This window comes from Ceratotherium simum, chromosome 25 (genome assembly GCF_057802395.1).
Source record: "Ceratotherium simum simum isolate JZ-2026a chromosome 25, ASM5780239v1, whole genome shotgun sequence".
NCBI lineage: Eukaryota > Metazoa > Chordata > Mammalia > Perissodactyla > Rhinocerotidae > Ceratotherium > Ceratotherium simum.
The window spans coordinates 4787879-4812785 of record NC_141924.1 but is presented as its reverse complement, the minus strand read 5'-3'; the positions used below and the strand labels follow the sequence as shown (position 1 = coordinate 4812785).

Sequence of the window (24907 nt, the reverse complement as noted above, 5' to 3'; positions counted from 1 at the left end):
TTTGTTAAGTGATTAAGTAAACTGTGTATAAATATATTTAATGCTTTACAGTCACTCATTACTATAATTTTGGTTGTAAACAGTGTATTCTTTAGTTCTTGAGTCTTCAGATGCCCTCTGGTAAATATGATTCAGAATTAATTAATAATACTATTTAGTCTTTTTAGTTGTCACAGTGGTACTTTGGAGGAAATATGTTTATAATCTTTGCCTCAGTGTTTCCATAAGTTCATTTCGTAAGTTTAGATGAGTGTATTGCTTGACAATGAGGATGTTTTCTTGGTAACTTGAGAGCTCTTCAAGAGTAGATAATCAAGCCAGCATTCATTACTGTATTGGTGGCATATGTTTAAGTAAAAAAGTATGACATGTCCATTTCTCTGGTTAATTTTAGCACTCAGGTTCTGACTAAAATAATTAATATGTTTTCTGTTTACACCTGAACATGTCAGTAAATTTCATTTTACTATTTAAACTGTAGTGAAGTATTTTCCTTTCTCAACTTAGATAAAAGCTGTAGTAGGCCCTTTTCTCCAGTTGAATAAATCTGAATCATTTCAATAAATTTTTCAGAAGTGAAACTGGAGAAATATATGTTGAGTGTTTTTTATTTTCTTTTAGCTCCTTATAGAAGAACAGTATGTGAACGTCTTAAAACATTTTAAGATTTCAGCTAAGCAAAAATTCAATCAAAAGGAGTGCTTTTATGTATAAGATATGCTTATAAAGTAGATAAGGCCATGTCTGTATTACTATGTTTCTAGTAACCAAACTTTTTCCTCCTTTTTTCTTAGGTTCTTGATTATTACAGACCATTTTCTGAAAAACCCGGAATTGGTAAAAGCCATGTATGCCAAAATGAGCAGTCAAGAAAGGTAACCCCAAAAACCAGTGTGGTTTTGAGTATTCAGCATTGCATATAGAGTATCCTGTACACGACTGAAAAACCGTGTGGTTTCTTAGTTGGCACAAAAGCTCTAAATACATGTTTCTGTGTCAGTAATGGTTTTAAATTGGTTGGTTAACATTACAGCTTAGCCACAACAGGCAGTGATTTACGTAGGGTTGCAGAATCCAGGTCGGCGCCGTTATTCAGTAAAGGCATATTCAAAAACGTTAGGACCAAAATTTTATGCTCGTCCCTTGATTTTATAATAGTCATTCATGCAACTGTACATTATAGCTGTATATTTGAAATGTGTTCATTTGTTCACATCGCTGGTATAATGATTTGGGATATACTCTGCTAGGTTTGCAGTTTTCCAACAGATATTTCAGACAAAGAGAATTAATACCCGCCTGTGACCTCACAGCTATTGTAGTAGGAAGAGCAATGCCCTCGGAGCGCAGAGACCTCAGCTCCGCGCCTTGTGATAGTAGTTCTTTATATGACCTTAGCCAGGTCTCTTACCTTGTTTGGATTTAATTTCTTGACCTGTAAAATTAGAGAATTGAATAAAATGATTCACAATACTCTTTCCGTTCTAATAGTATGTGTTTTTCCTAACCTTATTGGAAATGTTGCCTTAGGAAAATAAAACTTACTCAGAAATCACAGATTTAATGATCAAAAACTTTAAAAAATGTTAATGCTTTTGATTGTAGTCACAATTTTTATAATTGCCGTGGTTTTGAAATTCTTACTATATTGAGTTCCAGCGATTAAGCTTCTGTACTTCTTTGTAGTCTGAAGTAGTGTTTTTTTCTTCTTTAATATCTTTAACAAAAAGGAAAAGTTTGTCTTTTTAAAGTCGGTTTAAATACCATGTTTATAAATCCAGTGCCCCGGGGGCTATCACCACCATATGCATACTTCTATTTCAGAAAAAATTATTTGTAGTTTTCTGACTTAACATGAAGAACAATGCTGTAAATGAGTGCATTGCGTTGCAGTAAAGAATACCCGAACATAAGGAGAATACACAGTTTAATTGTATTTTAATATTCAAGTTTATATTTTCCATATTCCTATCAAATGATCTATTTTTAAACTCATCCCTTACCTAACCAATTGGGGATGACAGACTAAACATTTTCCATTTTTATTTATAAAAATGTTGTAGCCGCTGCTTCCCTACTTGGTGCAAGTTTCTGCTCAAATGTCACCTCCTCCCCCTCCTTTATCTTTCTTCTAGAAGTGCTTTCATTTCATCGCATTATTTATTGTACCTCGTATCGTGTCATATGCCTTCTTGCTGTTGTACGATGCTACCGTTAGGTTGTTAGCTCTGTCAGGGCAAGGATTTGATCGTTTTTATCCTGTGGTATCATTCATTTCCCAGACAGTGCTTAACACATAACAGGTGCTAAAAGAAAATTTGTTTGAATGAAAGCAGGAGTAAACAAATGAGTTTTCTTTCTCCTGAAAAGGTTTATCTAGTATGCTGATTAATGTAAGATCATCTACTGAATTGGAAACCTCAGAGTCATCCTCGACTCCTCCTCCGCTTTCTAGTTCACATTGGTCAGGAAGCTTGATCGAGCATACCATCTCAGTATCTTGTGAATTCACTCTATTGTCATAGCTGTGGTTTACCCTTATATCATCTTTGACTAGACTCTGGTTATAGCCTTTTTAAAAATTGTGATAAAATACACGTAATATAAAATTAGACCCTTTTAACCATTTTTAAGTGTACAGCTCAATAGTGTTAAATATATTTACGTTATTGTGCAACCAATCTCCAGAATGTTTCATCTTGCAAAACTGAAACTATACCCATTAAACAACTCCCCATTTCCTCCTGCCCCAGCCCCTGGCAACCACCGTTCTACTTTCTGTCTCTATGAATTTGACTACTCTAAGTACCTCATGTAAGTGGAATCATTCAGTATTTGTTTTCTTGTGACCAGCTTATTTCACTTAACATAGTGTCCTTAAGGTTCATCCATGTTATAGCATGTGTCAGAATTTTCTTTTTAAGGCTGAATAATATTCCATTGTTTATGTATATCATATTTTGCTTATCCAGTCATCCATCGCCGGACAGTTGTGTTGCTTCCCCCTTTCAGCTATTGTGAATCATGCTGCTGTGAACATGAGTGGGCAATAGCCAAAAGTCTGATTGTTCTAATTTTTGTTTTTCCTTTCTCCTCTGTTATCTACTGTACTACCAGCATGGATCTTATCCTGCCATTTTAGTGGCATGTATATAACCTGTTACAGAATGTAATTAAATTCCATAATACGGCATATGAGGCCCTTCATAATGTGGCTTCATTTCCAACTCCTCTCTATTTTCTCCCCCAGTCACCACATTATGGCCACATAGAAAATTCTCCAGTTCTTCAGGCCTTCCTTGTAATTTCATGCTTTGCATATGTCCTTTTCTCTGTCTGCAATGCCCTGACCACCACCTCTCTTCCTGGTGAATATATATTCATGCTTTATAGGCCCTTATCAGATATTACCTGCTCTCTGTTGGTTCTTCTAGCGCAATTCTTTGCATCTTTATCTGCAAGTTTATCATGTTTACTTGCTTTTCTGCTATAATATGTATTCTTCAAGGACAAAGACTGAATCTTGTGAATTCTGTATCCTTAACACCTGCCAGAATCAGTTTTGGAACAGTACTGGAACAGAATACTCAGCTGATATCAAACATTTCTTGAAACATGTCTTTAGGATGCTGTCTCTGTTGCTGCTTTAGACAGCAGATGGCTTGGTCTACTGAGAGTAGATGGCTTGGCTTAGCAGGGTTCTGGGGAAGCTCACTGTAGGAACTGTTGAGTCAAGATACTAGTCTTTGGTCAGTGGCAGTGCTGAGCCTGAGGACTGCTACTGCTTCTTAATTGTAACCATCAGCATGGCCATATCTAGCTCTGCTTCCTTGTTTCATTCATGTTCTAGGGGACAAGGTGTCAAATAGTGACCTGGAAATCTCTGGGCTACTGACACCCTGAAGATGTGCCTAAAAAGAGCTACCAGGGCAAGGGAGAGGGCAGGGGAGCAGGGGAGGATATGGAGGAGAGTCCCCCAGGACCTGTCACTTTGCCTAAGTCTCCTCAAGTTCATGTAACGAGCAGAATTGCTCAGCTGCGCTGCTGCCCTCTTTCTTTAAGTCTGTGTCCTTTATTTGATGACAGCCATCGTTTGTAGTTGCTCTGCTAGAATAGTAGTCTCCAGAGTGGGTTATGCAAGACGAGCCTGTTGAGTATGGCAAGAATATATTAGAATATCTGCTTATATTTACTTATCTAAAAAAAGATATTTACTTATCTAAAAAAAAATAAGCAATTAAGCTTTTAATATTTATTATCTAGTTTGACAATTGTAGGTTATCTATAAATTACATATATTGGAGGTGTGATGAAAATTTTTTTATTGATCAAAAAAGCTTGGAGAATACTAACCTAAAGCATGCAGTTGCTAGATGCTTGCTCCTGTGGAGCTTCATTCCTAACTTTCAATTGAACTTACATTCATTGAGTTTCTATGGTTTGCTAAATGCCAAGGACACCAAAGTTGCCTGACACACTAATATTCAAGAAAGGGATACTGCTTTTCAGTAGCATTATTTTGTCATATAGGTAATAGTAATATTATCATTCTGGAGTAGCTATGTCAGTCAAAAAAACAATTTTATAGTCCCTGATATTTTGGGGGGCAGCAGAGATATCCCTCTGTCCATGCAGTCTGTTTCTGCATGGTCAAGAGAACGTCAGAACTCCAAGGAGGCACAGCAAAGCTGTTTCCAGGATGGAAGGTAGGAAAAGAGACTGTTATCCTTGGGCACCAAATATTAAGTTATAACCCTTCTAGGTACAGTGAGGTGTTAAAATGGTATTCTAGGATAAGACCTTGCTCTTTTCATAATGAGAAAATGTGGTAAGTCAGAAATTTAACGTTTAATTGACCACATCCAAAGTCTAAAAAGTGTCACTTAAGAACCAACTTCATGGGGGCCTGCCTGGTGGCGTAGTGGTTAAGCTTGTGTGCTCCGCTTCGGCAGCCTGGCATTTGCAGGTTTGGATCCTGGGCATGGACCTACGCATCGTTCATCAAGCCTTGCTGTGGCAGCATCCCACATACAAAATAGAGGAAGATGGGCACTGATGTTAGCTCAGGCTAATCTTCTCAGCAAAAAGAGGAAGATTGGCAACAGACATTAGTTGAGGGCCAATCTTCCTCACCCAAAAAAAAAAAAAAAACCAACTGCACCTCTGTTCTACATTTTGTGCTATGATAAATAATTGCTTTTACTATGAATGTGTTATCAGTGAAAACGTTTAAAATTTTTTGTTTAACAAACATGTGCACAGCTTTTGTTATATAAGTCAGGCACTGTTCTAAGCACTTTACAAATATTAACTCAATCATCATATCACCCTGGAAGATCAGTTCTGTTATTGTCCATACATTGTAGATCTGTAAACGGAGAAAGAGAGCTTAAGTAGCTTGCCCAAGGTCACATAGCTAGGAGACGGCACAGCCAGGATGTAGTCCAGGCAGCCTGGCTCCAGAGTCAGTGCTGACAACCACTGCACTGTGCTGCCTACGGCTGAAGGCCGTTAAGGTGAGATAGCATTTGCATTATACGTAAAAAACTTAAAACACCCAACAGCACACTTATGAGGGCATACCAATTGAATACCTTTAAGAAGAGAAAGAATCATTCTCTTTCATCTGGCTTTTTATTTCTCCTGGATGTCCGTTGATCACTATCTGTCTCTAACATTGATGTCATGTCAAGCCTGGTGGTTTGGACGTCGTCAGTCAACAAATGTGAGTTTAATGAATGAGTGAAGAAATGAATGATGATCTAAGCCCTCAGTTTCATTGGGAGATAGATTTTACTGGAGATCTGTCTTTGTAGTTCATATTTCACATGGTAATTCGCCTTAGCCAGATTTCTAGCTGCAGCAAACTTCGTTTTCAAGAAATACCAATAGAAAATATTCTGGCTCAAGATTTGTATTTTTGTTTGTTGTGCCCTCTAAATTGTACATATACACACATGGAAGCAGTTATACCAGCACATTTTTTGACATGCTTGACCGCTTAGGGTTAAAGGAAATGGGACCTAAATGCAGAAAGGCATGGTGCTCTACACAGGGGAAAAGCAGAGTTGACAAACCCTTTCTACCCCTCTGTGATTTAGTTATAGCAGAATTTCTTTGCTTTGCTTCATTTCAGTAAGTAATTTTTGATTCTTTGCTCTGAACAGGGCACAATCCTGTGTTCTTCAGGGAGATGCTAAGGTCAATTAGACACAGTACCCTCTCAAGGGTCCTATAGCCTTTCTCTGAATTTCACCAGAGAACCGCAGTGAGAAGAGGTAAAATAAGGGTATTAGTAACTGTAATACAAAATGTATTTGGTAGATGTCACGGGAGATGAACCAATACAGTGCTCCAGGGACGTGGGGTAGGAAGGAAGAGGGAGATATCACTTGTGGTTTGGAATAAGTGAAGACTTTAGGGAAGAGGTAGCATTTGATGAGCCTGTAGGGTAAGCAGTATTTTGCAAGCACATGTTAAGAGAGTGTGGACATTTTCTAGCCGAAAGAACAGCACTGGCAAGCACAGATGAAGGAATCTTTGGATGTGTTTTGGAGAACGTCGGGAAGTCCAGTTTGGCTGGAGTAAGAGAGCAGTGAGAGAGAACACTGGCAGGAAGGCCAAGTTTAGGCCTTGTTTTGGTGACAGAAGTTTTTTGGTTCATTCAACAAATATTTATTGAGTGCCTACTCAATACACCAGACAGAAATCCCTGCCCTCAGGGAGCTTATATTCTAGTAGTGAGAGGGGCACAAAAACCAAGAAGTAAAATATAACCTCTGCCAGGTGTTGGTACATGCTGAGCTTGCAGAGCCACCTGGGATTGAGAGTCCTGGGGTTGAGGGGTGACCTGGGAGCTCTGAGCTCTTGGGTGACTGACCTGAACAGTTGGATGAAGGGCCTCATGAGTTTAGTGCTGATGGTGTCTGTGCTGACGTGTGGTGGGTGGGGGGTGGTGTGGGGAGGAGTGGAGTGGGGTCTTGGCAGAAGCACACAGAGTTTTGCAGTGAAATAGAGGCTCTTGGGTCCCCTATTGACTCCTTTTAGGCACTAAGGGATAATTCTGTGTTCAGAGATATGTTGGCAGATTAATAGGATTGAAAAGACTAGAGTTTTTCTCAACAGGGATATGTAATGAATTAACTTCTTTCCTATGCATCTGGAATGGATCTATGTGCCATCCTTGTGAGAACTGAGAAGACAGTCACTCAAAAAGTTTTCTGTTCTTTGGTTCAGATAAGGAACTTCACTGGAGAACTCTGGGGAGACGATGTTGCTTCTCAGTTGGGAGCACACATCAAGATGACCTGAGGAACGCCTGGGCTGTGGCCCCAACCTCCTGAATTAGAATAGTGGGTTGGGGGCTATTAGATTAAGAAATGTTTGAGGATCAGTCAGTAAAACAAATATCGTATTCGCTAAGAACCTACTGGTGGTCGCTGGGGCATAGCGGTGGACAGTGAGGCAACAGTCCCTGCTCTTAGTGTGGGTGGGTAAGGAGGGAAAGTGCTGAGTAACTTCTGAAGCTCTTCTCTTGTGCTAGTTCTTTCAGTTGTCACAGTTGACTTCCTCACCCTGGTAGTTTATTTGAGCAGATTACTTGCTGAGAAAATTTTGGATACAGAGTCAAAATCAGTTCACATTGTCTGATTCAGCAGAAATGAGAGCCTGCATTTATACAATTTTCTGATCTCCTTTCCCAGTGAACTCGATAATATTAAATTAAACTAGCTGCTCTTGGAAAGCAGCACTCGTAGTTTTCAGTTTATAATCTGTATAGCATAGTAATTAACAGCAGAGGCTAGTTGTGCCACTCACTACTTTGGATAAGTTACCTAACCTTTTGGAACTCTGTTTCATCTGTAAAATGGGGATAATAATAGTAGCCACCCCATGAGATTGTTGTGATAATTAATTGAAATATATATAAAGCTCTCCATGCCTGGCATGTAATTATCACTCAGTAAATGTGATTTGTTGTTTCTGCTACTATTACTCTTACTACTATTCCTCTGATGACCTTGACTTTTTCCTCCAGATAGCATCACTGTTATGTATGAAAGACAACATATAGCCATTGTCATTTAATTCTCAAAAAGACCCTGTGAAATAGGTATTATTCTTGCCATTTTTCACATCGGGGATCTGAGGCTTTATAGGTTAAGGTATTTGCTCTGGGTTACAAAGGTAGCTGAGGTAGTGTTTGAACTCAGTCTGTCTGTTGCCAAAATCAATGACCTTTTTCTCCGCAACATGCTAACTTCTTATATCTGTAATTTATTAAGGGACTGATGAGATTAATTCAGCATCTGCAGTCTGCCTATATCTTGGTTAGCTTGTTGTCCAGGTTAATAAAATTTTTGGTCTGTGTGGCATGCCATTCAACAAATTATTATACATGTGGAGTAGTTCAAATATAAATGCAAAATTTGTTGGAGATGTCAGTCCTTGAATTTGAATTACAGATATTTTATTTCCAGAATTACAGAATATTATTTTATGCCCTAGAATGCTCATAAAACTCTCTCACTCCTTCCCCTTCCTTCTTTGCCCTTAACTCAGTCCTCTCATAAAAAACTTACCCATTTCAGGATGATATAAGAATGACTTTTAAAATTGTAGCCTGCATCAGTTTAAGCATAACTTATAAATTTTGCTATAGAATTTCCCCCTAAAATCCTTATGTACATTGCTGTCTGTTTTCTTATGAAACAGTAATCATAATTTTAAGGACAGAGTATGTAACTGTTTAATCAAAAGCAAATTAGAAATAGAATGCAAATGACAGCCAGTGATTGAGAGAGAAAATTATAGAAGCTTGACTCTGAATTGAGGGGTGTGTCTGGTGAGCCTGAGGCAGCCCAAGTGATGATTTCTCGGTTAAAGGAAGCAAGACTTCCACACTTATGTGTAATGATTTTACAAGCTAGTCTCTGACTTCTTTAACTGGATCTTTGTTGCTTTTGCTTCCTTCCCCCCTGAGTGAATAAATCTCAATGAGTAAATAGCATTTGTCAGACTACTTCTATCCTGTTATGTCTTCAAGGAAGTATTTCGTGTGGGTCTCCCACAACTGCAAGAAGGAAGACATTCCATGTTATATCCTATTTTCCCTGACCACGTAGTACATTTCAATACATGTCTGTTTTCTGGCATAGAAATGGAATGGCAAATGTAGTGTCCAATTAAAATAAATGATCTTGGAAAAAACATTCCTACTTATGTGTCCTGTGTATGATTCCTTTATTTTATGAGAAGGGTGTGGTTTTTTTTGGTGAGAAATAGTGGCCCTCGGCTAACATCTTTTGCCAGTCTTCCTCTTTTTGCTTGAGAAAGATTATCCCTGAGCTAACATCTGTGCCAGTCCTCCTTTATTTTGTACGTGGGACGCCACCACAGCATGGCTTGAGAGTGGTATATAGGTCCGTGCCCGGGATCCAGACCTGCAAATCCCCAGCTGCCGAAGTGGAGCACACAAACTTAACCAGTACGCCGCCAGGCGGGCCCTGAGAAGGGTGGTTTTTTGGTTGTTAGTTTTGGTGAGGAAGATTAGCCCTGAGCTAACATCCGTTGCCATTCCTCCTCTTTTTGCTGAGGAAGATTGGCCCTGGGCTAACATCCGTGCCCATCTTCCTCTACTTTATATGTGGGACGCCTGCCACAGCATGGCTTGATAAGTGGTGCATAGGTCTGCACCCGGGATCTGAACCTCTGAACCCTGGGCCGCTGAAGTGGAGCACGGGAACTCAACCACTACACCACCAGGCTGGCTGCCTGAGAAGGGTGGTTTTTGATGGTGGCTAGAAGCAGAGGAAGTTGGAGAGTTAGGTGAGGGCCCTCGCTGGGAGCGCCCCTTATACCAAAGAAGAGTTTTTGGACCCACTCCTTAGCCGTGGGAGCCATTAAAAGTTTTTTTGGCAGATTACTGAATATAAGTAGGATCATTTAATAAAGTACAATTTATTCTCAGGTGATAGTCAAGCTTGGTTTGTATTTTTATATATATATTTTTTAAGATTTTATTTATTATTTATTTTATTTCCCCGCAAAGCCCCAGTACATAGTTGTATGTCATAGCTGCACATCCTTCTAGTTGCTGTATGTGGGATGCGGCCTCAGCATGGCCGGAGAAGCGGTGTGTTGGTGCGCGCCCGGGATCCGAACCCGGGCCGCCAGCAGCGGAGCGCGCGCACTGAACCGCTAAGCCACGGGGCCGGCCCTGTATTTTTGTATTTTAAAGATTCATTTCTGATTTTTTTCTGTTTTTTCCTTCAAAACCACTCACTACCCATCTCCTTAGCTCTCCTGTCTTATAATCACATAACAGAGTAGAGAGGTGCATCCTGAGCCAGGGAGAAGTCTGAGGGAAGGACTGCCTCTGGGAGAACTTGTAAAGAACGCAAAATCTGCTTTTTCCTTACCTCTGAGCTCAGCTTCCAGGTCTCCCTCAGTTCATTCCCTCAGACCTCAGGGCTTTCCTGTCGCTGCTGGACAACCTTGATTGCCACCACCCTGTGGCCTGCCTTTCTGTCCTCACCCTCACACGACTCCCCCAGGATCTGCCCATCATTCAAGACATGTCTGTTTTCTGGCATAGAAATGGCCTTTCGCCAATGGTGGGTCCTTTCGCCACTTAGGACCCACCTGTTTTATCCCTCATTCCTCTTTCACCCTGTTTTGAGTAATAGTCCACTAGGTGATAAATTCCCTAAAGCCAGGGATCGTGACTTGTGCCAGCAATAACTGCCAGATTATCCTAATTTAAAAGGAATATTTTTAGCGCAGACATTTGGGTTCCTTTTGAATCACACTTAATAGGTGACATCCTCCTTAGCATTCCCAGAAAGTCATCCTGCATGGGGAAAGTGGAAAGCCTGCCTTTATGGCCTGAGAGTGCCCTACTCATCTTTAAAGATTATATGTGAATAAGGGAAAACAGAAAAATCCTAATATTAAACTCTTTGTTGTTTTTTTATGCTCAATTGAGGGGATTATTTGTTTTATTTTGGATTAACAGTTGTTACAAGAAATCTGAGGTTTTAGGAGTTTTGAAAATTGCTGAGATCTGTGGGTGATTTTTCCAGACTGATGAATTTTCCCATTATTTGTCCAAAATACAGGAAGAGTTAAGTATAGTTTTATTTCTTACTTGAAGCAGTAAGGAATTCCTACTTTTCTTTTGGTAAGAAATGCTCATGCCTAATGTAAGTGTATTTTCCCCCATTTGCTAAGCATTTTAGATGCTCTTATCCTTTCTGGTATAGAAATAAGTGAGAATTATACATATAATCCCAACTCAAAATGTAATTTGAGAAACATCCTACTTCATTTATGCTGGATAGATTGCCCTGTGTATGATTCGTTTTTCCCAGGAGAAGGAAAGATGTTATGGAATAGAAGTATTCATGTGATAATTTAAATATTGATGTAAAAAATGGCATAGGTTTGGTCTTCAGATTTGTGTTTTTGTGAACTAAAATAATGAAACAAAAAAGCCAACTTTCACAAGAAAGACAGTAAAATGAATGGTTAAGGCACCTGGCCCAGGAGTCAGAGATTGAATTGTGTGCTTGAATCCTAATGTGGCAGCTCAGTAGTGTGACAGTGGGCAAGTAAATTAACCTCACTAAGCCTGATTTACCCATCTTTAATGTGAGGTTAATGGCATTACCTACCTCATGGAGTTTTTGTGTAGATTAAATGAGATAATGTGTGTAAAATGCTTAGCTCAATTGTAAGTAGTGAATAAATGTTAGCCCACTTAACTTTGCTATTGTTATTATTGTAGATGTATTGTAAAACTTAATCTGGCAGCATTTCTGAAATGTTGAATTATTTCCATGCTCAAAGTAATGGTGCTTGTTTCTGTAGCGAAGTCACATCATAGAAATCAAAATTTTAAAAAGAAAGGTAATTGATGAAGATGAATTTTATTCACAAGAAATATATTTTCCCTAGCTAGACATTATAAAAGTAAGGAATTTAAAAATAAAAATATTCTCTTAAAATTGTCTCTATAAATATTTTTAGTGTTGTATAATTTTAGTATTAAATATTCATGTAAGAATCTTTTGTTTCACAGGGTTACATTGTTAGATCTTATAATAGCCAAAATAGTGGGTGATGAGCCACTGACCAAGGATGACATCCCTGTGTTTTTGAGCCATGCTGAGTTGATTGCAAGCACTTTTGTGGATCAGTGCAAGATTGTGCTAAGATTGACCTCTGAGCAGCACGCTGATGATGAGGTAAGAGGACAGATCTCGTAATCTTGGGTGAGAGAGAACGGGGAGATTTTCTAACTCACCTAGGTCCTCTATGAGAATTCTTTTTCAAGTGCTTTAAGAAAATATTACATAAGTAACATATTTGTTATGGACTGAATGTTTGTGGGCATCCCCCCTTCCAAAATTCATATGTTGAAAACCTGATGCCCAAGGTGATCATATTAGGAGGTGGGACCTTTGAGAAGTGATTAGGTCATGAGGACAGAGCCCTAATGAGTAGGATTAGTGCTCTTATACAAGAGGGCCCAGAAAGATTCTTCACACCTTCCACAATGTGAGGACACAGCAAGAAGTTGGCCATCTGCTACATGGCAGAGGGCCTTCACCAGAACCCACCAGTGCTAGCACCTTGATCTTCGACTTCTACCCTCCAGAATTGTGAGAAATAAATGTTTGTTGTTTATAAGCCACCCAGTCTATGATATTTTGTTATAGCAGCCCAAATGGTTGAAGATGGTATCCTTATTTCAGAACAGTTAAAATACACATAAGGGAAAACAGTGCCCTTATTCCTACCATCTGGAGTTAATGACTTAAAAAAAAATTCTAGTTAATATATTTTTCTAGGCAGATAATATCAAATATATGTGTGTATACATACACACTTGGACAAACATATATATTAAAAATGTAATCATTCTATGCTGTCTGTTTATAAGTTCCTGTTTTTTATTCTCTTGAATGTACGCTCTGTGAGGGCAGAAGTTTGGCTTTTATGTTCTTAGTACTATGTACAAAGTAGGCACTTAACAAATATTTGCTGAAGGAATAAACAAACAATACATTGTGAATGTCTTTTAAAAATGCCCGTGTAGCATTCTAAGTAAAGAATGTACCATAATTTATTTGTCCAACTCTCTGTGGTTGGACATTTAGTTTGTTGTTATTTCTTTTTTGTTGTTGTTGGGGGTGGGGGTTTCGGTTTTTTTTTTTTTTTTTTCTTTTTTTGTGAGGAAGATCAGCCTTGAGCCAACATCCATGCTAATCCTCCTCTTTTTGCTGAGGAAGACCGACTCTGAGCTAACATCTGTTGCCAATCCTCCTCCTTTTTTTTTTTTCCCCCAGAGCCCCGGTAGATAGTTGTATGTCATACTTGCACATCCTTCTAGGCTGTATGTGGGATGCGGCCTCAGCATGGCTGGAGAGGCGGTGCGTCGGTGCGCGCCCGGGATCCGAACCCGGGCCGCCAGCAGCGGAGTGCACGCACTTAACTGCTGAGCCATGGGGCCGGCCCTCTTATTTCTGTTTATTATGATCGGTAGTGTAGTATGTCTTTGTGGTTCCATCTTTGTACATTTCCACAGTTACTAACCTTGGACACAATCTTAGAAGTGGAATTGCTGAATATAAGGGTATATCCAATTTTAAAGCTTTTGGTGCGCATATCTAAATTGCCTTCCAGAGAGTTTTTTTCTTCTGTCTTTATAGGAAATTCCCAATCATACACTATCCTGGTTAGCACCTTAAGTATTTTTTTATTCTCCTAAAGCCTACTCTAAATCATTCAGATCTCTTCTTTACTAAGGGGTTAAAGCTAGCTTACATTCATTCTATTTCCCTCCTCTTCACTTGAGAAATTCTCTTTATTTTTGTCTATTCCTTCTTCTGTTTTAAAGTTAGAATTGTTCTTTCTCTGGAATACTACTCATCAGCAAAAAGGAGTGCACTTCTGATACAACAACAGAGGTGGATCTCAGACAGACTGAGTGAAAGTAGCCAGGCAGACTAGAGAACATACTGAATGATTCTATCTCTGTGAAATTCTGTAGCAGGCAAAACTTATCGATAATAACAAAGCAGATCAGATGTCACCTGGAGCTGGAGGTGGAGGGGTGGAATTGATTGCAGAGGGACCTGAAGGAAGATTTTGGGTAATAGAAATTTTGTACATAGCTGTGTACATCAACACAACTCTGTACCATACACTTAAGATGGATGTATTTTATTACATGTAAAATATGCCTCAGTGAAGTTGATTTAAACATGTTCAAAAACATAATAGAGAAGTCATTTCTATGCTGATAGGAATGATGAGTAGAGAGGGAACCCTTTGGCAAATAGATGGGAATAGGTGAGGGGGGTTGCCCTTTGACAGGACCACCCATTATCCAGATGGGAAGGTAGGGAATGTGGACACTGATCCATAGCATTTTCTGGACAGTTGTGTGTGATACTGTGTTATGTCATTATGACTGTTCTACCATGAAAGTATATTCCCTTCTTTGTGAATATACTTTTTTTCAAGGTTACTCTGCTATTGATTTTCTATGCTATGTCATAAAGACTGTGTTAGGTCTCACTGATAAGGCCAATATTTTAATTCTCATTTCTGTGATAGAAGAGGGAAAAGTCTTCACTCACGGGCTGCCTTTTTTTTCTAGAGATAGATTTGCCTCTGTTTCCAGCAGGAGGAGCAGTGAGCTGTGCTTCAAAAAATTTTTAAAAATGAATTCTCTAGGAGACAGAGAAAAGGAAGTAAAACTTAGTACTTGTTAAATCACGGCTTTAAAGCTTTTCAAGGCACTTATATTTATAGTATAGATTATTTCAATATTGTAATAAGAAGTTACCTGATGTAACTTTTTATATTTAGAAAAATTTCTGTTTTTCCTTCAAAAAGTTTTTTCTCTAAGGTGGGAGGAATTATTATATATTAATAGATAGAAAATTATAGACAGTTTACTTTTATTTTTTTATTTTTTATTTTTTTAAAGATTTTATTTATTTATTTTTTTTCTCCCCAAAGCCCCAGTAGATTGTTGTATGTCATAGCTGCACATCCTTCTAGTTGCTGTATGTGGGACATGGCCTCAGCATGGCTGGAGAAGCGGTGCGTTGGCGCGTGCCCGGGATCTGAACCTGGGCCGCCAGCAGCGGAGCGCGCGCGCACTTAACCGCTAAGCCACGGGGCCGGCCCGATAGTTTGCTTTTAAAAAGCCCAAATAGTTCACTGTTTGAAGATTCATTGATCTAAACACTCATGACTTATGCATATTAATATATATATGTTATCCTTGAAGTTAGAAGTTAGAAAAAAAAGCCACAGTAGTTTTTGAGAAAACGTCAACTCAGTATTTAAATATACCATATGCCCAGTGATGGACTAGGCTGGCCCATACCGACTTCTGAGAGTCAGTTGTTAAATATTCAGAAATTTGTGAGCTGGTTGTTAAACTCTTGGTAGCTTGAAATCAGCTGGTGGAAGTATAAATACTGCATGGAAATCAGCAAATGCTGTATATCAGAGCTTTTCACTTGTGTCTTCTCCTCTCCCCTCGCCCCAGCCAGTTTACCAGCAAACCACTGCATTTACTCATTTGTGATATTTTTAGAACAAGATATCCAATAAAGTTCTCATAATGCTGTGACCGAAAAATCAGAATGAAAATAGTTGTTTTTATAGCATCTATTTTTTAATTTATGTAATTGTTTGGCTTTAAAATCCTGAGGTTTAATTCATGTGTTCTTTTATAACAATAGTCTTAGGTTCTCATATGAATGTACATGTTTCCCTCCTTTGGTATGTTTTTGTGTACTTGTTCCAGCTTTTGATATATTTTTGTCAGTTCTAGTATGCTGCTGCTTTAGGATTTAAGATTTGGTTTACCTTTGAGTCTCGGTCTTGTCACTTGTGGTGAGCCTGGCCTTTCTTCTGAAAGTTAAAAAAAATTTTTTTTGCTTTGTATTTTCTTGTATCCATATATTATGAGAATTGTTCTCAGGTTGGGTTTTTTGTTCTGTTTTATTCCTTGCATCCCCAGCTTAAGTTGTATCTAGTACATAGCAGGTGTTTAACAACTATTTGTGAATAAGGTAAAGAGAGTAGTCTTTTATTCCGTATACTGATAAGGAATTAAATTTTTGTATTATGCAAATAATATTTGCTTTGTTGTAAAACAGTAATTTAAGCTGAAGTCAATGAAACAAAAAGTTGACAAATCTTTTTGCCTGGCCTCCATCTATTTTCTACAGATATATCAGCATATACTTTTTTCTTTTCCTTCCAAAGGTTTTTTGGTTTATATACACCTATACATTTTTTGTTTCCTTTTTTCTTTTTAAATACTATCTACTCTATTCTTCAACTTCCTTGTCTCACTTACTCTATGTTGTACATCTTTCTACTTTAACACATGTATGTATAGTCATCTCATTCTTTTTAATAGGTGAACAGTGTTTCATTATGTAAACTCCTCAGAATTTTTTTCATTTGTTCTCTATAGATGTACGTATCAGTTCTTTCCAGGTTTGGGTTTTTTTTTTTGGTGAGGAAGAGTCACCCTGAGCTAACATCTGTTGCCAATCCTCCTCTTTTTTGCTTGAGGAAGATTAGTCCTGAGCTAACATCTGTGCCAATCCTCCTCTATATTTTGTATGTGGGGTGCCTCCACAGCATGGCTGATGAGTGGAGTATGTTCACACCCGGGATCTGAACCATTGAACCTGGGCCACTCAAGCGGAACACTTGGAACTTGAACCACTCGGCCACAGGCTGGCCTCTAGGTTTTTTTTTGTTTGTTTGTTTTTTTGTGTGAGGAAGATCGGCCCTGAGCTAACATCTGCTAATCCTCCTCTTTTTTGCTGAGGAAGACTGGCCCTGGGCTAACATCCATGCCCATCTTCCTCCACTTTATATGGGATGCTGCCACAGCATGGCTGGACACGCAGTGCATCAGTGTGCGCCCGGGATCTGAACCGGCGAACCCTGGGCCGCCACGGAGCGCACGCACTTAACCGCTTGCGCCACTGGGCCAGCCCCTAGGTTTGGTTTTTAAAAAACATTTACAAATAATGCTACAGTGAATATCCTTGTACAAATATCTTGGCAATTTTGGACAAGTAAGTCTGAGATTATAAATTCCTGCAAGTTGAATTGCTGAGTCGGAGAGTATGTTTATTTAAAATTTTTGGAGGTATTTCTAAGTGACACACCAAAAGAGCACAAGAGAGTATGGGTCTACAACCCTTCACTAATCTGATTTAATTACTGTTTCTCTTTAACTTTTTTCAGTGACCAATATGTTAACTTTTTTTTCATATTAAATTAGCTTTTAAAATACTTTATTAATGAGCATTTTCAGAAAATTAATCTTTTTGTCATATATATATAGGAAACTTTTTTTCCCAAAGTTAATTTTTTGTTTGAATTTATTTATAGTATTCTTAGCCTTTTAGAAGTTTTTTGTTTCGGCCGGCTCCGTGGCTTAGCGGTTAAGTGCGCGCGCTCTGATGCTGGCGGCCCGGGTTCGGATCCCGGGCACGCCCCGAGGCACCACTTCTCCGTCCAACCCGAGGCCGAGTCCCACGTACAGCAACTAGAAGGGTGAGAACCTATGACATACAACTATCTACTGGGGCTTTGGGGGGGGGAAAAATGAATAAATAAAATCTTAAAAAAAAAAAAAAAGAAGTTTTTTGTTTGTTTTTAATCTAGTTAAGCTTATCAATTTTATCCTTATGGCTTCTGAATTTTTTTTACATATTTAATAAAACTTTCTCCACTTAAATTGTAGAAATATGCGCCTATATATTCTGCTTCTTTCTGTCTTTTGTCCACATTTTTGATTAACTTAGAATTTATTTTTGCGTAAGGAGTGAAGTATAGATCCAAACGAATGATTTATGTCTTTTGACTACCCAAGATTATGTAATCTTTGGTAGAAGATTGCTTGTGTTTGAATCTTGAATTCTTCTATTAGTGTATGACCTTGGAAAAGTTACTTACCCTCTCTGTGTCTCAAGTTTCTTTACCTGTAAAATGATTTGTATTTCAATATAAACATTTAGTCTACTGACTGGTACATAGCTTAATGTTCCCTAAATGTTAGCTGTTAATTATTGTCTTAATACCGTTTGGTGAATAATCTCATCCTGTTCGCTAACTTTAATGCTACCTATATCATATATTAAATTCTTATGTATGTACTTTCATCAAGAGGCACTTAATGTCTGGTTGTCTTTTTTTGTGAAGTTGCCAGTTGTTAATGGTTATTGCCTAAATCTATTAATTCTTTAGGGGTTGCAAAATGGTGGTATTTTGACTCTATCATTCATTTTCCATTTATTAGCTGGAATATTTTATAAAGAGAAACTTGTCCTAATCAACTATTAGGTTATACAAGGTACCTTTTGATTAAGAAAAGCAGAATAAGTGCTTAATTTCCACCCACTTGATTACCAATCTTCAAAGTAATGACTTAGTTTTGTGGCATCATCCAAAGATGACAAGTGAGTTGTTTTGTTTTGATTTAATCATCCTTATGAAGTTGTGACTTTGAAACCACTTGATTTGTTTTCAGTCTCTTTTAGCTTCTTCCTAGAATTCTTCCTAGAATTTAATGTTTTATTGCTGGCCAGTGGGAGCCTCTTCTAGTTGTTCGATTCCTTCTGGCATGATCCTAGTAGTCTCTGATAGCTTCCTTGCTATCTGGTATGACAAGATGTCCAGGATCATCTTTTTTTTTTTTTAAAGATTTTATTTACTTATTTTTTTTCCCCCCAAAGCCCCAGTAGATAGTTGCACATCCTTCTAGTTGCTGTATGTGGGACGCTGCCTCAGCATGGCCGGAGAAGTGGTGCGTCGGTGCGCGCCCGGGATCCGAACCCGGGCCGCCAGCAGCGGAGCGCACGCACTTAACTGCTAAGCCACGGGGCCGGCCCCAGGATCATCTTGTATGTACTCTGCCTCAGACCTAGAACCAATCAGCCATTTCTTTTTTTCTTTTTAAATTTTTTTTTTTTATTGATGTTTTAATGGTTTCTAACATTGTGAAATTTTGGGTTGTACATTTTTGTTTGTCCATCACCACATATATGACTCCCTTCACCCCTTGTGCCCACCCCCCACCCCCACTGCCCTGGTAACCACAGTCCAGTTTTCTCTGTCCATGTGTTGGTTTATATTCCACATATGAGTGAGCTCATACAGTGTTTGTCTTTCTCTTTCTGGCTTCCAATCAGCCATTTCTTGACGATCCGGAGATGGCAATCTGGGCAACTACCCATTTAACAAAAGAGGATGCTGAAGCTGTGCAAAGTTAATGGATTTGCTCAAGAGTCTTTTAAACATGTTAACTAATTTCACACTGCTAATCTAGATATTTGCCCCTAACTTTTTAATCAGCAAGTGAAAACTATTAAATAAAATTAAAGATACAAGGCATTAAAAATGTATGTTGTTTCTTGCCATTTATTTTGAGATTTTAGAATGCTATGTTAAAATAATTACCTTTAAATCTTTTAATTAGAGAACAATAAATACACATTTAGAATTAACAAAAGGAAGTAATTTATTTTTCTTTTGAGGAATGTTATCTTTAAGACCTAAATTTATAGTATCTACCACATTTTGTCAAATAATGTGTACTTTAAAAATGAGGTTCAAAATCTGTACAAAAATTGAATTTTAAAATTTTATTTAGACTACTTAATGCCGTGTAGTTTCTCGATCATGTAGTCTGATAATAAATTATTTAGTAGTTATGTGAGCTAACATTTTCAAATAATATTATCTTTTCCAACTTACCAAGATATTGCATATAAGTTTATATTTACCCAGAAATAATGCAAGTTCTTGCAGCCAGAGTTGTTTCAACCACAGCATTTTACAGGATTCCTGTGGACAAGAAATTAATGTAGTTCATGGGATATTTGTATCTTTAAAGTAGAACTTGCTTGCTGGGAACTCTTTAAAAAGAAAGTATTTGCATAAATGTTATGTACGTAGCTAGTAATTTTGAACATTTATTCCACTGTTGGAAGGTATTTTTGCTTGAATAAGAACTTTTCTGACTCTTTGCTCCAAGAATACACATAATGACACGTAATCTTGCATTCTAGATGGCAGATGTCTGCTGTTAGTGAAAATGATTATGCATGTACATATTTAATACTGCTGTTTTGTTCTTGATAGTTTCATTTTCTTTAGATGTGTTACAAGCACTGACTCTTTAGTATTTATTGTAGTATTTTGTTCTTGACAGTTATTTGTAACAGTCAAAGTACTTAGCCTGATTTAAAAGTTATGTTATCTTTTCTTTTTAGGAGGCACTGGCTACAATTAGGCTTCTCGATGTCCTGTGTGAAATGACTGCTAATACTGATCTGCTCGGCTATCTACAGGTTTTTCCTGGCTTGCTGGAAAGAGTGATTGGTGAGTGAAATATCACACGTTATTATTTTTAATTAAGAAATCTTTGACTTGTCTGTAATTAGTATTACTATAATATAAGTCCAAACACAGATATTTAATTTTCAGCGTATTGGTATATTTTTTCTTGTCAGGAATCATGGTGTTTTGGGAACAGCTCAAGCTTTTGCCACTTCTTGCTATTTAACTCAGGATGCCTAATGAGTAGATGAGGACACTAATGCCTGTTACAGAGTGCACACAGTGGATGTTTCAGCAAGAGTGGTTGTGATGATGATGGGGGGCTTATGATGATGATGGAGGAATTTTGATGATGATGGGGGGGATTTCAGCGATGATAATGGTGATTTTTATATTACTATAGTATTATCAAATTTGTTAGTAAATTTTTCCTAATTACATTTATGGGGCATGAAGAATAATGCCTTACACATAGTAATTATGTATTCGAGTCTTATAAGAAAACTGTTTTAAACAAGAAGCCATTGTTTGAAATATTACCATCTTTGCTAAAAAGCTATTTGCAAAATAATTCAAGTAGAACCTGTTCCTTGTGGTTAGCCATACTTATGGTGTTGCTATTCACTGTTTTCTTTTTTTTTTTTCTTTAAAATAGATTATACTTATTCTGGAGACCCATATGCCAAGAAAGATGAGTTTGTATCTAGATGGGTAGATGAGTTTGTATCTAGATGGGTAGATGAGTGAGCTGTGGAAGATATTTAGAATCTCATATCAGTGTTTTATTTTGAATGCAGTGCTTTTAGTGGTAATTAAAATAAAACATCACAAACCTGGGAAACTGAATGATTGTGGAAAAAGCATTCATTTGGAGCCAAGGCAGGCGTGGATTGTCATCCCAGCTCTGCCAGATGACTAACTTCTCTGAGCCTGGTTTCTTCATTATAAAATTGGGAAAGTGACATCTGCCCTAAATAGGTTTGTCGGGAGGGTTAAATGAGATAGTGAGAAACACTTAAATACAACTTTTGAAAGAATGTCTGTTTTCATAGGCTGCCTAGAGGCATTTCATAGAGTATAACAACATTAAGTTATTTCTTCTGAATGTAGCAAAAATAGATCTATGGAGAACACATGCTGCCTTCTGATTATCTGGACAATGAGAAAAAGATTAACACGCTTCTTGGTTTCTGTCACATGGCTCATTACGGACAGATATTTATTTTAGACTTAGCTGACTGTAGTCATCACATGAGTTCCTTCGTGAAGAAGTTGGAATTGGAAACCCTTTTCTAAGAAAGATGGTGGAAAATTTTTAGCTAACTTTTCTTTGTGGATAAACAGAAAATCCAGTTGGGATAATCAATATGGCTTATCTTCCCAAAACTAGAGTCATGAATAATCTTAAAGCAAAACCAGAAGAGCCTTCTAATTATTATTTAAAGAAGGCTTTCAGTATTCTACCTTTATTTTATTTTAATCTATTAAAATAAATTAGATTTGTTTATGGAAAACTAGTACAAAATACTAAAAATTTTTCTATAGAATATGAAGTTTATTCTTTTTGTTATAGATCTTTTACGACTGATTCATGTAGCTGGCAGTGATACCTCAAACATCTTTAGTACCTGTGGTTGCATAAAAGCAGAAGGTGACATCTCAAATATGGCTGAAGGGTTTAAGTCTCATCTCATTCGTCTGATTGGAAATCTGTGTTACAAGAATAAAGATAACCAGGACAAGGTAAGATTATTTCTTAGTATGTATCATACATATATACCTTCATTTAGAATATAATATTTAGAATTTAGCATATATTTACTTTTTTGGAATGAAAGCTTGAAGTGTTTAGAAAATAGCTCGAGATTATATATATATATATATATATATATATATATTCCCACAGATAAACATAATATGTCATATTTATTTATATTAGGGTTTGTATTTTTGTAATTTTTCATTGTATTTGTCCTTAATGTGTTTGAGCCAGTCTCTTTTCTTATAAATTATCAGTGCTTATCCTGACCTGTGCATTTAAACACACTCTTACATCATGTAGAGAACAGTCAATAAAAACAGATATTGAAAGAGCCTAGAAATTTTCAAGGACACAGTAGACGTTTAATAAACAGTAGTTATTATTGACCATTATCTTAAGAAAAAACAAAAAAACCTTAACTTACATCTGTGCCCTACATTTATGGATGATAGCATCATAAGCATTTCCTCCTAGGGTATTTTGAAATTTTGAAATGAATATTTAAGGATTAAATCTTTGGAAACTCAATACACTGCCGTTAGAAACCTCTTTTGTGCTTAATTAACTTAGAGGTAATTATATTGATAATGTGAGAGGGTGATAAAAAAGATGGCAGGAGAATTGGACCACATACTTCACATTGAACTAGCCTGCCTGTATCTTCCTAGAGTTTTACTTTGGATGGCATTTATTTTGCTTCATCAAATATTGAATATATGTGTGGCAGATTATAGTTTTCCAAGATGGCTGCAAAAATATCTATCATTCTGCATGTATTCCTGCAGTATGACTTTGCCAGTCCCCCATTAAAGATTGGCATTTATTTCTCCATCCTCTTGAATCTGGAAGACTAAAGCCCTGTGACTGCTTTGAATAATAAAATATGGTGGGAGTGATCCTGTGCCGTTTCTGATAGAGCCCTTGACTAGTCTGACAGATTCCATTTCTATCCTCTTAGAAGCCAGTCACCATGTAAGAAGTGCAGATTCCCTTAAATCACCGTCCCAAGTGCACATGAAGATGCCTTGGAGGATGAGATGCAATGAGGAGAGAGAAAGAGACTAGTTGAGGAAACCAAGGCACCAGATGTGAGCGAGAGACCATCTTGGAAGTTCTTTAGGTAGTTGCTCAGTTCCTTAGTTCTAAGCTCAGTTCTTTAGTTGCTCAGCTGATGCCACATGAATCAGGGACAGCCTGCCCTGCAAAACCCTTTCTGAATTCAAGACCCAAAACATTGTGAGAAAAAGTAAAAAATTGGGAAAAAAGTAAGTTGTGTAGGTTCTGCTTCTGTTAATGGCCCTGTAAGCTATTATTGGACTGATCCACCTGCAGATAATAATTATAAACTCTGGACAAAAGACAGCTATGTGAAGACACTCAAATTTGACACAGACAGGCAGATTTTGGAGTTGGATCAACAGTTGGAAGAAGGGAACAGCACACTGTGTGCAATGTAGGGCAGTTAAAACCGATTGAAAATCTACAGTCCTTTTGGCTTAAAGAATCAAAGAACGATTTGGAGCGACCACAGCTATTGGAAAGTGAAGGAGGGAATCCTGGAAAGGAGAAGGCAAGCCTCAACTTCTGTGTACCACCCGTCTAAATCCCTGCTGATACCTGAGTCACACCTGCATGGGGCAGGCTCTAAGCAGCTAAGGTAAGGTTAAAAGAATTGTACTGAGATTTGAGCTGCCACCCTAGAGTTTACAGTTGAAGTTCAACCAAGATAACTGCCTGCTGCAACAAAAATATCAACATTCTTTAGAGGAATATAATAGAATCCAGAGTTTCCACAGCATAGCACTTACAATGTCCAGGATGCAATCCAAACTTACTTGGAACACAGGAAAATATGACCCATTCTCAAGAGAAAAAAGATAACAGATTGCACCAATAATGGTGCAATGACACATATGTTGGGTTTAGCAGATAGATTTTAAAGTAATTATAATTATACTCAAGAATGTAAAGGGAAATATGCTTCTAATGAATGAAAAGATAGCATAGCTCAGCAGAGAAATAGAAACTCTTAAAAAAAGGAACCAAATGGAAATGCTAGTACTGAAAAATATAGTATCCAAATAAAATTTAAAAATTTTACTGAATGAGCTTAACTTAATAGAGATAGAGTAAAGAATCAGTGTATTTGGAGATTGATCAGTAGAATTCATCTAGTCTAAAGAACAGAGGAGAGAAAAGATTGAAAATAAAATGGTCATCTTAAGATGCTAAATTTTGGGGGAGTATGTTATGCAGCATTTGATAACTGGAATAATATCTGCGGGACATTACACAGAACCAAATGCCAGATAACTTGCTCTTTTATTGTTCATGTATACCATTTCGACTCCTCCTCATCTTCAAGCAGGTATGAGTGGAAGATTACTAATCCCCCCTTGGAAAGTTACTGGACTGATTTTTGTAAGAGAAAGTTGATAGAGAATAAAACACTTTACCTTTTTAATGACTAAGACTGCCTTTCTTAAGGAGCACAAAAGAGGTGGTTTTTCTTGTGTTTAACTATTCTTTTGTTGCTAATTTGGATTGGCCTCTTATAGGAACAAAATGTAGTAACCCTTAAAAGGCTTATGAAATAACTCACTGAAGTTAGGATCAAATTGCATCATAAGTAAATATGGAGTGTGCCCAAGTGCTGCTGTGGAGAGGTCACTGGGGCTCACAGGAAGTTGATGGTGTGTTCTTCATGTGTGCAGTTGCTAATAGCACTGCTGATTTCTGAGCAAACAC

At 37.6% G+C, this 24907-nt stretch overlaps 1 protein-coding gene across 2 annotated transcripts in view; it reads left to right on the top strand.

Annotated features, from left to right (window-relative positions):
* The window catches only part of ATXN10 (ataxin 10), a 186043-nt gene that overhangs the window by 67706 nt on the left and 93430 nt on the right, over positions 1–24907 (top strand). The window contains exons 6-10 of one of the 2 annotated variants that reach the window (XR_015556327.1): positions 795–875; positions 12083–12248; positions 20331–20439; positions 21971–22140; positions 23118–23816. Coding sequence is in view for 1 of the 2 variants with exons in the window: in XM_087448747.1 (XP_087304873.1) it covers positions 795–875; positions 12083–12248; positions 20331–20439; positions 21971–22140 (526 nt within the window). In the remaining variant the exon portion in view is untranslated. The remainder of the gene's footprint in view (positions 1–794; positions 876–12082; positions 12249–20330; positions 20440–21970; positions 22141–23117; positions 23817–24907) is intronic. The other variant, XM_087448747.1, reaches the window with a different exon arrangement.